General features: G+C 38.9%; 1 protein-coding gene across 15 annotated transcripts in view; it reads left to right on the top strand.

Annotated features, from left to right (window-relative positions):
• The window catches only part of TENM3 (teneurin transmembrane protein 3), a 1,293,822-nt gene that overhangs the window by 1,090,502 nt on the left and 190,201 nt on the right, over nt 1–13,119 (top strand). The window contains exon 1 of one of the 15 annotated variants that reach the window (XM_063156156.1): nt 8,636–8,701. The exons of the other annotated variants lie outside the window; for them this stretch is intronic. Within the exon in view, the coding sequence (XP_063012226.1) occupies nt 8,659–8,701 (43 nt within the window). The 5' untranslated portion in view covers nt 8,636–8,658. Of the gene's footprint in view, nt 1–8,635; nt 8,702–13,119 lie in introns of those variants that run through there. 15 annotated transcript variants of the gene reach the window in all.

Here is a 13,119-nt window from a genome sequence, read left to right as displayed (position 1 = left end):
GGCAAAGGAATGTGTGGCTTAAAAAAACAATGCTCCATTTATGATATTAGTGAAGAAAAAAAAAAGGTAATTTTATTAAATATACCAACTTCCAGAAGTATAATTTAAATTTAGAAATAGCAAGCACAGTACTTAAGTACTATACTATTTCAGTTTGTTTTCTTTTGGTGTTTAAATGGATATCTGTATTTCCTTCAACATTTTGCCAATTTGACAGTATGATCAAGTAGTGTAGGAATGTGCAGGGCCAGACACAGATTTTTTTTTTTCTGAGAACAGTCCCAGTATAATAGTTGGTAGTCTGTAAATATCTTTTCTGCCCAACACATCACAGACATGTTTTTTTCAAACAAGAGGTTTGTGTTTCAGATTTGTATTTTAATTTAAATGCAGTAAGATGGAATGTCTTGGAGAGAGCAGAAACATTTTATCATTCTCTGATTGTGAAGGGGAGAAGGGAGAGCTTATTATTTAATCAGACGTATTTTTAGCAGGCTTCCATAATTGGCATGAGACCCTCAATCTAAGTACTTGTTTTATAATGGAGATGAGCTGATCCTTTCATGTTCGCTGGTTAGCTGGAACACAATTTCAGTTCACACAAAGCTTTGATACCCTCTCCTTTAGGGGCTAGTGTCTAAACAAGGTCCAAGTCTCTAATATTATCAATTCTTATAAGAAATTACATGCTTATTTATTGTGATAATTGCACTACACTACATAATTCTGCTATTCTGGTTTGAATTTTTTAATTAATTTCATTTCTCTGTCTTACTGTAGAATCATTATTTTAATTAATTTTACTTGAGTTTAATGTATAAACATTGATACATGTCTGTCTTGATGCTGCTTCTCCACACATTGCTTCTCTGAGTACATCCAATTATTTCTCTAACAATTTGGTGTAGAGGTGCCCAAGCTACTGCCCCAGTCCAGAGCGGTGCATCCACATGAGCTCAGTGCAGTGCCTGGGGTAATCAGAAGCCAGGCTTAGGAGCCTGTGCTCAGTAGGTACTGCAGTGAGGTACTTAAATTGATCCCAAAATGCAAAGTACTGCTTGCACATTTGGCATCGAGAGGAATTGTAGGAATACACAGGCTCCTTCCAACAGCATTTTTTTTAACGTTTGTGCTGGAGCCCTGTGTAATGTAGAGATGATCAAAGATAGTTCAGGCAATTGTTGCATATTGAGAACATTCGCCTCCATTTTAATATTTAATTCAAGAGCATGTAAATATGAAAAGCTTCACAGTTGTGGTCCAAAATACTGGTTTTTGATTGAGAATCTGAGCTGTATTCTGCCAAAGAAAATGTAATGTGTATTTTTATTCTAAAATATTAAGCTTGTAAAGCAGAAGTTCCACAGGAAAGTGTTGTTTCTTGATGCCTGGCTGAAATAAGTGCAGCCCATGGCTGTGTGTTCATCGTGCATTCCTAATAAGAAGCTCCATGTTCACTGTCAGACTAAATTAACATGGTTTGAGAAGTGTCTTGCAGGTTAGTTTTGAATCAGTGTTCATTTGTCAGCTACTCCTGTTGTCTCCTGCTTGCTTCTCAACCTTTTAATCCAAACCAGCTCAGGCAGAGTAATAGATGCTGCTGTGGGTGATAGTGACTCAGGAAACCCTCCCCAGCTTTAAGCCTTCCCGGCTGCTTCAGCAAAGAGAGAGTGAAACCTCTTCCCCTCCCTTGGGTCTTTGGGACTTGTGACAAAGAGACTATTGGACTTCAGTACAGCAGTGAATAAAACAGAAGCTAGTGCATAGGGCTTTCTGGTTTTGTCGGGTTTTTTCCTTGTTTGGGGCCGGTTTGTTTTTTTTTTTGCAATAAAATGTTCCCAAATTTCACTCCAGTTCTCTGGAGTGGCGCCTTGTTTCTGGCTGAACTGCCCCTTTTACCCAGGTATGTGGTTGATAACTGGACAATTGTGTGTCCAACTTCAGCAAATATTGTCAGTAGCGTTCTTCCAGGCTTAATGTTTCTTCATGTCCTCCAGAAGACTTTTTGTCTCAGCTTCCCAACTCTGCTCAGTGGGAGACTGACCAAAATAACTATTTTGAACTAGATGATGTTTGCTGCCTTCTCTGATAGCCAAGAATTCTCAAGTGGCAAATCAACCTTTTTTCTTTGAGATTTGATATGTAGTCATCTCATTTTGGGGCGCTTTTTATTTAGGTTTTTAATTAGGGGGAAAAAGTTATAGTACAGATCATAGGGCAAAAATATTTTCAGCCAGATTTGTGTGCTTTAATCTAAAGTAATGCACCAGAAATAGTGAAAGATTAAATAGGCGTGAACTTTAATGTCAGATTTAGTAGTCATTAAGAACTTTCAGGTGTTCTGTAATCATTAATTCAGTTCTTGGTTCATTAAAAAAAATGTAGTTGTTTGATTTGCAGTTGGAATGGAACTCAAGAATTATTTTGTTAGTTGCAAAACTTATATGTGTGTCAGAGATGCCATTAAGCATTTTCAAATGCAACCTTATTTACAAAGCACAGTCACTCTTGTATTTAAAAGTTCTTTTTCACAAATAAAAAGTGCCACTAAAACACCTGCATCAAGAGCACTGTACAAGCTATGGATTTCTATCTGCCTAAGAGCAGACTTCCATTTTCCCTCACTCCCACAAACCCTAGCATGATGCAGTGATATATCAATTATCTTTTTTTTTTTCCGGACGATTTTGCAAATCACCTTTTTGTGAAAATATCAAGGTAGACTTACTAAGGGCTAATGTAACTGTTTATATTACTCTAGTTTTGAATAATGTCTTGACCAGGAGTTCCTCTGGGTTTCTCTTGTGTTGTCTAGCAGTTGAAGGGTAAATAAGGTAACTGAATATTCAATGTAATCAGCTGGGTGTTCTATTCAGGTAATCATTCGATCAGTAAAGTCACACAGGTATTTTGGAAGATGTTGTGTTTATTATGAGAGGATGTACAGTAAAGAGATGATCAAACAATATTTTTTGAGCTGATGCACAAAAGGAGTTTTTATCAGGTACAGACATTTCCTAGTACATTGTTATTTCGAAATCCAGACTACCTCTTGAGTTGAAATATGAGACCTGAATTCAGAGCTAAAATACCTGGGCTCTCAAGAACTTATATAACTAATTCAGTTTCAGTGTAGTGATTTAATAGATTTTTATAACATATTGATTTGAACATTAAGTTGTACCCACACACAAATCCCTTCTTCCATGTTTAAAGTAAATTTTAATGAGGAAGAGCTCAGCAGAGTTGCACAGGTTCTAACACTTGTGTTTAAAAGCAGTTTCTCAGACGGGTGATCCACAGTAGGTAGAACATGTCCATACATTTGGTATTAATAAAAGCCAGTGTGTTTTCATGGTACGATGCAGCCGCAGTGTCCTGGAGGTGGAAATAGTCACACAACTGCCAAAAAATCCCAACTTTGAGTGAAACAGCGCTTGTGTTTGATTTCAGAATATCTTCTAGAATTTCTGTAAGCTTTAGGGATCTTATTTTTAGAGCGCCATTATTTCAAATTTCTGTATTGTTTGCTCTTCAAGGAAACACATGGTATGATATGTGTATGTACATGTATGAGTATTCTTATTGATTTATGTGGTTACAAGTATAAAATATTCATACCTTAATAGAAACTAAAACCAGTCTTTATTGAGTTAAGTTGTGAATGTGGACACCAGGCTGCAGAAATGATTGATGGTTTTCTTACCACATGTAACAGCCTAAGAGGATTTCACAAAACCTTTGTTCACACACTTAAAAATCACCAGAGCATTTCTTTAAAATAAAGAGTGGATAGTGTAACCTTAAGCTGCTGCTTCAGAGACATTATCCTAAATGTTGCTTCAAAAAATAGGTGTGAAATTTAAGGACTTTTAAAATTTTTATTTTTATAAATAAGCACTGTAGATTGCAGTTGTGTATAGATTGATACATGTTGTGTTAATTTTTGTTGGGTTTTTTAAACAAACTTTCCAACGTAGACATTGGAAGTAAGTTTAATTAGAAATTACAATTCTACTGTATTATTTTTTTCTGTCTGAAAATTACCTGAGGTATATTGAGAAGCAGTCACAGTCAGATTTCACCATTTATTTTATAACCTCCTAAACCTGCACTGCTGCCTTCTCCTGTGAAGGCCCCTGCCAGTTGTCACTATTGCTTCCTTGCCCTCTAGTTTACTGGAGTGAACTCTGCAGCTCGCCATGATGTTGTGCATCCCCTCTGATGTGCCTGCTTTAGCTGTGCTGTAGTGTTGTTCAGGAGTGAAACCCTTAAAACACAAATCCCAAGGCCACTGGGTTCTTGGCAGTGGCTGCTCCACCCAGCAGACCTGCTGCTTCTGGCAGTCTTTGCTTTACAGTGTGTCGTGTGGCCATGGCCCCTGAGCCCTGTGTCCCTGCTCTAGGGGGACCTGCTTTCCTTTCCAAGGGGCTTCTCTGCTCCTCCACACCACTGAGATCCTGGAAAGAGGCGTTGGAGAGAGGAATGTTTAAACTGAGTACCAGTAATTCATGTCATTTGTTGAAGAGGTATATTCATGTTGTATGCTGTGAGCAGTGTAATTGAGGAATATGCTATTCTGTTGTGGGTAGCACCCTCCTGGTATTTCTTCCCTACTGCTCCTTTTTCTTAGGCTTGCTAATCCTCAGGAGTAGAATTATTCATGGTCAATGTACTTACTCCTGTATCACCCCAGTAATTTACTACAACTTCTCTGTTCCTTGTTCCCCTTTGATTGGCCTCTCCATGTAGTCATATAGCACATAACACAAAGATGGATTGTATGGCATTCTCTGCTGGGGAAAATCAACACATAGAGCAGGCTCACTGCCAAGATGCTCATAATTAAAGTGTTGCTATGGATGGGATTACATCAATGTTTCTATCAATCATTTGCTGCAGTTTTGTGGCTATTTGTATTTGGATTTTTTTTTTTTTAGGTTTTAGATTTTATCATCCTTTTACTTAGTTTTCAGTTGAAGTGTTGCAGCATATAGAGGGAGATATAAATAAAAATAATTATTGGAAGATGTAGGGGGAAAAAAAAAGTCAATTCTACATTCAAAGATTGTGTTTGAAGCCAATATCTTTGTGAGGTGTTCATGGTATTTCAGCTATTAGAAATGGCCAGATGCAGTCATTTCCATTCACTGGTCATCATACTGTTGTGACCTAAGAGTCTGATGCAAAACTCCCATGATGTCATAAGAGTCCATACAGACAGTGTGCTAGAAGTTTACCTTAAAATGCTGCAAATTCAGTAAAACAGCAGGTGTCATAGAAAAACAGCAGCAAAGCAGTTTTTTTTTTTTGTCCCCCATACCCTCAGGTTCATGTGCACGAAGTTGTGAGACGGACTAATGACAGAATAGCATGAAGTACACTGATGGATTGGAACAGCTTGCTTGCTTGTGCTTCACCTGCTGCTGTATCATTGCTACTCTTATCCCCTATGACAATGATCTTGCAGCAATTAATTCTCTTTGGTAGCACTCAAAGTGTTTGGTGTTGGAGCTACGTAGTGTGCAGTGCATTAAATGTAGAGAGGTGCAGGATTACAGCCAAAATAAGGTAGTCTGAGTGGTTACAAATGATATCAAGTGAAGCTGAGATCACTCTAACGAGATAAACAGTGTGGTGTCACAAAATTGTCTCCCAGTTGACAAAAAGATCCATATTTTATAGATTGCCTTAAAAATTGAAGAATGGAGTCAATTATAGCCAATTATGATGCTACATTTACTGGAGTAGTTTTTATATCCTTTGGGGAGAAATAAGGAAATGTTCGACAGTCAGAAAAAGCTTTTGCATTTGCTTCCCTGTTTTATCTGAACAAAGTTTTTTCCCATTTCTTCAGGTGAAAACTGTGTATGAAAGCTGGGACTGTATTAGCTTTAGGAAAAAGGTTTGGGTTTTTTTAGTTGTTTTCACTTCTTCATGTTGCACAGAAATTGTGATAGATAATATGGCAAATAGAAGAAGAAAATCGAGCATCAGCTCCCCCTAGTTATGTTTGGGTTTACTATAAAGGAATTGTAAAGGCAGCCTCGTCATGGCAAAGCCTGCTTAGTGCATGGTGACATGTTGAATTTGACTTGTTTCTTTCCCAAAAAAGAGCTTTCATGTCACTGAAGAAACACAAGTAAATACTGCATATTTTCGTCTTCAGTCTGTTAAAGTGAAAATAAAGGAGTGAGACCATGAAAGGGTTTGCTCAATTGTGCTCAGTTGCAGCCCACAGTTGCTTTTTAGTGAATAGATGGCAAATGGGATAAAAAAGCAGTGTATTGAAGGTGGACAGACAGACATGCATGTTCTTAAGAGATCTGAGAGGTTGTCTGAATGGCTGGGAGGCAAACATTTATGTAATGGCATTTACTCTGTCATTTAGATTACCTCCCTCCTCCATCTGGATTCCCAGAAGCGTGCTGGGGAGCTGTGCATCCCTTCCAGCTCGTGCTGTAGTAGTGGCCATGAGGAGAAGTTCCCCTTCCCTGGCAAAGCATGCTCTTGGTACTGAGTGGGAGATTCAGATATATATAGCCAAAGGTGTATTGAGAGATAAAAGCTGACAATGAACAGGTTGTTCAGGATTTCATTCACCAGCTAACTTTGGAGGGTGACCTAGTACATGTGCCAATGACAAAAGCTACTTGTAACAATTCAGATCATGCTTTCTGCTTTATGAAATGGGATTGTAAAAATCCTCTCAAAAATGACATCTGAAATAGCATTAAAACACAATTTCCCTTTGATAAGGTTTTAAGGCACTCATATGAAAAGTGACACTGCTTTGAGTAGCTCTGTGTCAGCATTATGCAATGTGTTGCACATAAGTGACATTAATCCATTAGGGGTGTGAGGGTCACTTATTTTTCTCATGAAATCATTAAATACCTTTATTGATTTCTGTTCAATCAGCTGCATTCTGCTCAAATACAGCAATCTCTAGACATGCTAATAGAGCTGTTTCTAATAATGTTTATAAGCCACAGTTTTAATGACAGATATTGCACTCAAAATAAATTATAAAGCCTAAGTAAAACAAAAAGGAGCTTAGGGAAGCAATAATATTGTGCTGTTTGCAAATTACCTTAGCCCACTTTATTGCAAAAAAGATGATTTTGTGATACAGATATTCTAAAGTCATTAATTAACCATCATCAGTACATTATTTGCTTTTTCTATTTGTGCAAAATTAATTTATGTATGTTTGGACTGCTTCTGATGCATGATGATAAAGCATGTTTTAAAAATCACATGCCAACCTGGAAACCCTGTTGTAGTAAATATAAAATCTGTAGTACTACCTTTTATGCTGTAGGCTGTTTAAAACTTGGATCATAGCAAATGCTGTATGCTGGGATGGCATGTACTTACTGTATTACTGGATTATTTTGTCATAGGAAGCAGTGTGAGTGTAGGGAAAGCTAGCAGATCAAATACAAGTAAGAGTGCTTTTCTTCATTTTTTTTAATGATGGAACTGATCTCTTAGGAGGAAGTACATGAGACTCAATTAAATGTAACAGGTACTGTATGAATGGATGCATACTAGACAAAGGGAAAAAAAATAAAAAGTAAGTAATTTTCTGTCCTCCCTGCTTGGATGCTATCCTAATGACTTTATCTTGACAGTTGGCCTGAGCTTGTTTCCATTCCTTACAGATAACTTCAGCTGTATTTTCTAGGTGATGGAAGACTTGTGATAGTCTTGTTAATTTTTTCAGTTTATCTGATATTGTAGTTGTTGCTTTTTACCACACCTCTTCTTGCTTTTTTCCCTTTGGATGCAAACAGTTCCTTAGAGTAAATTGCCAGCTTTACCCTGAGCGTAGCAAAAGCAGACTGATACATTAATCTCTGCAGCTGAAACGTGAAGTTTTTGCTTCCAAGCAGTGAATTGCATCCTGCTGAGGAATTACTGTTTGGGTTTTTGAGTTTCTTCACTAGGAGCCTTAAGGGACTCTGACAGGTCTTGTCGAATAGCGTTGGTCATCCTTGTCTCAGACACCAAATGGTGCCAAGTGCTGGCAAGTTTATTGCATTGTGTCTGGAGAAGCTGTTGTTCACTCAGCATTTTCTTCATAGGATGCCTGCCTGATTTCATTGAAGGAAACCTGAGCAAGGCTGTGTTATTAATGAATTATGACAAGCCTTTTGCCTGTCAGGCAGAGAGGTTCCTGCTATCTCCTTTTAAGACAAAAACATAATGGAAGATGCTCAGCTGGGCAAGCTCTCTGATGATACTTCTTAAGTGCTCATCCCAGGCTGATGCGAATATGCAGAGAGCCGTGAAGCTGCAAGTGGCAGCGTTTAATACCGTCTCCCTCATAATGCCTGAATAATTTTCCGGAGAGCGATCGCCGCAGCTGCCGTGAACGTGGTTATTTGTTTGTTTTTCACCTGGTCCTGGCGGGCTGCTGCCCGAGCCGCTCTGCGGCGGGCGGGGGCTGCCGGGGGCCGCGGCGGCGTTTCCCCGCTCGCAGCTCCGCCGCTCTCCCGAGCGTGGAGGGATCGGCGCCCGGAGCCCCGGCCCGGCTCCCGGAGCCCGGCACGCTTCCAGGGCGGGAGCCCGGGCCGCTCTGCCGGGGGAGCTGCGCGATGCTGGCGGAGGACGGCGAGGAGGCAGTGAGGGAGCCGGCTCGTGTTTTTCTTAATGGATATTTGTGAGCAGGAAGGAGATGGCGTGGGCTGCCGGGGTGAGTTACGGAGCGCGTTCCGCGATCTCCCTCCGGTCGGGCGGCTCATTATGTTAAACAGTGCAGCTTTTAAAGCGCCGTAGCTCTCCTTTATGTGCCTTGGCCTTCATTTGCTCAAATGCGTCAAGTTCACGGTGCTCAAGTAATTTTGGAAACGGGATGTAATTACGAGGGTTTCTTATGCTTACCAACAGCTTTTTTGAACCAGTGTAATTATCATTACTTGTGGATACTGTAAATTGAATATCCCCTCCCTAATTACATTCAACTCAAAGGTTGGCTGCTTAAGCAGCCAAATAAGAAAAGTTCACCTGTTACTATAAATAGCAAATTGTTCTTTTAGTTTTCTGACCTTTAAAGCAAAGTGCTTTTCACTATGTTGTCAGGTGCACATTATAAAGATAGCTTGTAATTAGAGCTGTAATGAGGAATTCTGTTAGAATGGCTTTCTGAAAACTTCATCTATTCGGTGTTTTCTAAGTGCGTGACAGAATTAAAGTTTCAGGGTGCTTTAGGACTTTTGAAAAGGGCTGGCTGCTGTTTTGCACCTCACCTGTTCTGCCGGTGATCTGTAGCTGCCAGTGCTCAAAGGCAGCAGCTGTAGCTGCAGCAACTTAGCCCTGCCCTTTGAAAACAGCATCGGCTCAACAGAATGATTCACCTAGCGATCCAAGGGATTCTGTGATTAATTATTGTTTCTTCTGTCACTTCAGGAGACAGATTGTCACTGAATTTGTTGTGGGCAGCAGAAGAGAAAGAGAGAGGGATACAGGGGTAGTTGCCTGGTTGGTGGTGGTTGATTTTGGTTTTCTTTGGTTAACTAAAGTAAGTGCAGTCTTGCCGAAATGTCATCTCACCTGATAGATGGACATGGAGCTTGAGTTAGTGAGGTGATCTGCCTTGAACTGCCTTGAGTTCAGTCTGCATCCTGTCACAGCATCACCAATTCTGTGCCTTGTCTTAAGAATGCTGAAGGCATTTCTGTGAGGGGTTGGATTGACTCTCATTTATTTGTGGTGACTGAAATTTTTAGTGCATTGCTACCAGCTAATATTTACTTCGCGTTCTTCATTCTGCTTTAATTAAAATCATACTGTTTATTCCTGTAGAAGCTTTTTTGTTATTTGAGATAACTTGTATTTCCAGAGCTCATCCTGCTGAGTGTCCTTCATGATGTGTCTTTAAAACATGCTTGGGCAGCACAAATTGAAAAGTGCCTTCGAAAAAGAAAGAAACTTCAATTACTTCAACAGTAGAAAATTACAGCTGTAGGAAAAGAATAAAAAAGACCAACTTTATTTCATAGTGTAACACTATAGCATTTGAATAGAAATAATCACTAAGGGATTTTTTATGAAATGTAGGGCTAAAACAAAGGCAACAAATAATTTTTATCTTGGTCTGTTTTAAATGTGTTACTAGTCCATCTGCAGCAACTCTTAGCTAATAGTTTATGCTAGTTAAATACTCCACATAGTTTTACTTTTTGTTAAAAAATACTCATGTTCATATTTGATACATTTGTGAGTATAAAATTAGGTTAATAACTAGTTATCACAATGCTGCTTTTTCTTCCAATGTATTCTCTCTCTTTCTGTATTTATTCTATTACATGACAGGCAAAGCTACTGTAAAAGTTGGGTATAGATTGTGGTGAGAGTATATTTCTCCTATACACAAGAGTGGGAATATGTGAAGTAAACAGACGGTATTTTATGCAAGTAAGTAGAGGGCATGCTGTAGGTAGCCATTACTGATAGACAGAACTTGTCTGATGTGTAACAATCCAAATAAAATTCAGAATGTTCTCATGGCTCATGAAATTAGACAAAGATACAAGTAATACCAGACCATTAGCACACAGACACACCCTTTCTCATAAAAGCAAGACGAAGATGTTGTAGTAGAGATGTGTAGAGATTAGAAATCTGAAGGCCTAGATTTAATTTAGTTGTTCCCTGTTACAGAACTCAGTAGGTAAAAGTGATTTTCTGTTGTTAAGCACCAAAAGACTGGTTCCAGTGGCATCTTAAGCAGGCTATCTGATAGAGAAGAAAATGAGGAAAAGAGAGCAGGGAATAACACAAGACTTTGAAGATTTTTAGTTTAAATTGTTTTTACTTACCCTTTTGTGGGCGCTTGTACCAACCCTTAAGGCTTAAAACCTTGTTGCTTCAAGATGACATGGCAAAATGAATTTTAGTTGGCTGTATGCTGCTGGAGTGAAGGTAAATCTTCAAACTTGTCCTTTCCCAGGGACTTCAAGTACTGGGTAAAGCCTGAGCACTTAGCAGTAGGTAAGCTTTTGATGTATGGCAGTGCCTTATAACAGAGCTCATTGGTTGTACGTGTGTAATTCGTCAACCTCGTTTTTTGAGTAGTTTATCTGCAAGTACGTGGAAGACCCTCTCTCCTTGAGTTTTGGATACAGTCTCAGAGAACTCTTGTCTGAAATGTAATCAGTGTTGAAACTGCTCTCTTTGTACCCCTAATTACAGTTCACTCATACGTTTTAAGATGCTTTCTGTTTTGCTCTAATCTTTTAAGAGTAAACACAAAATACTCAGTGATGAAGCATGTCCCTGAACCATATCACTGGAAGAAGAGACGGTGTATGAACTGAGTGACATTACAAAGTGGCATAATTGTGTTCTCTGCTTTGCTTCCTGTTCAGCTCCTAACAATACCTAATATTCGGGCTGCTTTCTTGTGGCAGCTGAGCACTGAGCTGACATTTTGATGGCACTATTTATTGTAACCTCAAGGTCTCACTCCTGAGCGATAATGTTCAGCTCAGAGCCCATCACTGTACATGTGAAGTTAAGGTTATATTTTCCCATGTGCATCACTCTACGCTTATCCACACTGAATTTAATTTACCATTCCATTGTCTAGTCACTCAATTTCATAAGGTCCTGTGATTCTTCACCATTTGCCCTCATCCTTACTGCCATGAATAAATTGGTATCATCTGCAAACTTGGTTGCTTCAGTGCTCAGCTATCTTTCCAGGTCAATTACAGGTATGGGAAGGGGAGCAGATCCCAGTGCAGATCCCTGTGGTGTTCTCCTGGTAGGCTTCTTTCACTATGCAGGTTTGACCATTTACCCCTAATTTCTGGCTATGTCTCTTAACCAGTCACGTTGCTGTGCAGAGACCTCTGTTTTGCCAAGGGTGCTTAGTTCCTTTAAAAGCCTTTGGTAAAGCACTTGTTAAAAGCTTTTTTTAAAATTGATTGACTGGATCACTGGTTTCACATGTTTGTTTGAGCTATTCAAAGAATTGGGTTAATTTTGTAAGGCTTCACTTAATGAAAACTGAAATTTGATTCTTCTTAGACCCCACTTAGGGCCCACTTAGTCTTTTTGCTATTATAGTTTCTATTAACTTCAGTAGCATGTGGATGTCAGGTTTGCAGGTTGCCATTCCCCTGGAGCTTCTCTGGGACCTGTATTAGGATTTGGCAGCACGCTCGCCACATTGGAGACCTCGAGTAGCACGGCACTGCAGAGAGGGATGTTCATTAGTAATTCACTTATTCTCCCTTTTCAGTTTGCACTCTCAGGTGAATGCTGTCTAGTGCCAGCTATTTCTTACTTCATTCACAGGAAAATTTGGGGTTTTTTTCCCCATACTTCTGTAACACCCACCATAACAGAGTTCCTTGTTCCCACTAACGTAATAATAATAATTTTAATCATAAATTAAAACAAATTCAGTCGTTAAAAGCTGGATTTAAAAAATGCAAATCTTCTGCTCTTATTTGCAAGTAACATACTATTACATTTTTCTTTATTTGATTTTGTGTATTTTCATTTCCCTTACTTGTGTTTGAGAGAATGATGCAAATGGTTGAAGGAAGGGCAAGATTTCGTTTGCCAAAAAAATTTTTTTAATCCTGGAAATTTATAGAGTTATTTCAGTTATATAAATCTGAGATGTTATTTCAAACCATGGTCCTCTGGAAAGGAAGTAATTTTAATTTGGCAATTTCTTTTTATTGAAAACACATATGTCCTCTATCAGTAATTATCAATCTTAAATTACATTAGACAAATTTTAGCTCGTGGGTAATAAATGTGTGACAGCACCATGTGTGGTTTCTGAATGAAGCTTTTGTCATATTTCATTTTGGGGGAATATTTATTTGACATTCCTCATTACACAGCTCCCATTCAAAACTGAATAAAAAACACCACTGAAGGATACTTTTGAGGTCACAATCTAACATTTCTTTGGACAAAGCTGTTAAAGTGTTTGTATTATATATTCAGATTTTAGGGATTTGGAAATGGATTTTAGTCACACAGGGCTTAAATTTTGAATATATCGAGTTGCTGAGCTATTAACACCCTTAAGTGGAGTTCTCACTCTGCAAGGCAGAAGAGTATTGCAGGTGAAATCCTTGACAGCATTCC

The sequence above is a fragment of the Melospiza melodia genome, chromosome 5 (genome assembly GCF_035770615.1).
Source record: "Melospiza melodia melodia isolate bMelMel2 chromosome 5, bMelMel2.pri, whole genome shotgun sequence".
Taxonomy (NCBI): Eukaryota; Metazoa; Chordata; class Aves; order Passeriformes; family Passerellidae; genus Melospiza; species Melospiza melodia.
This window is presented reverse-complemented; position numbering and strand designations above follow the sequence as displayed.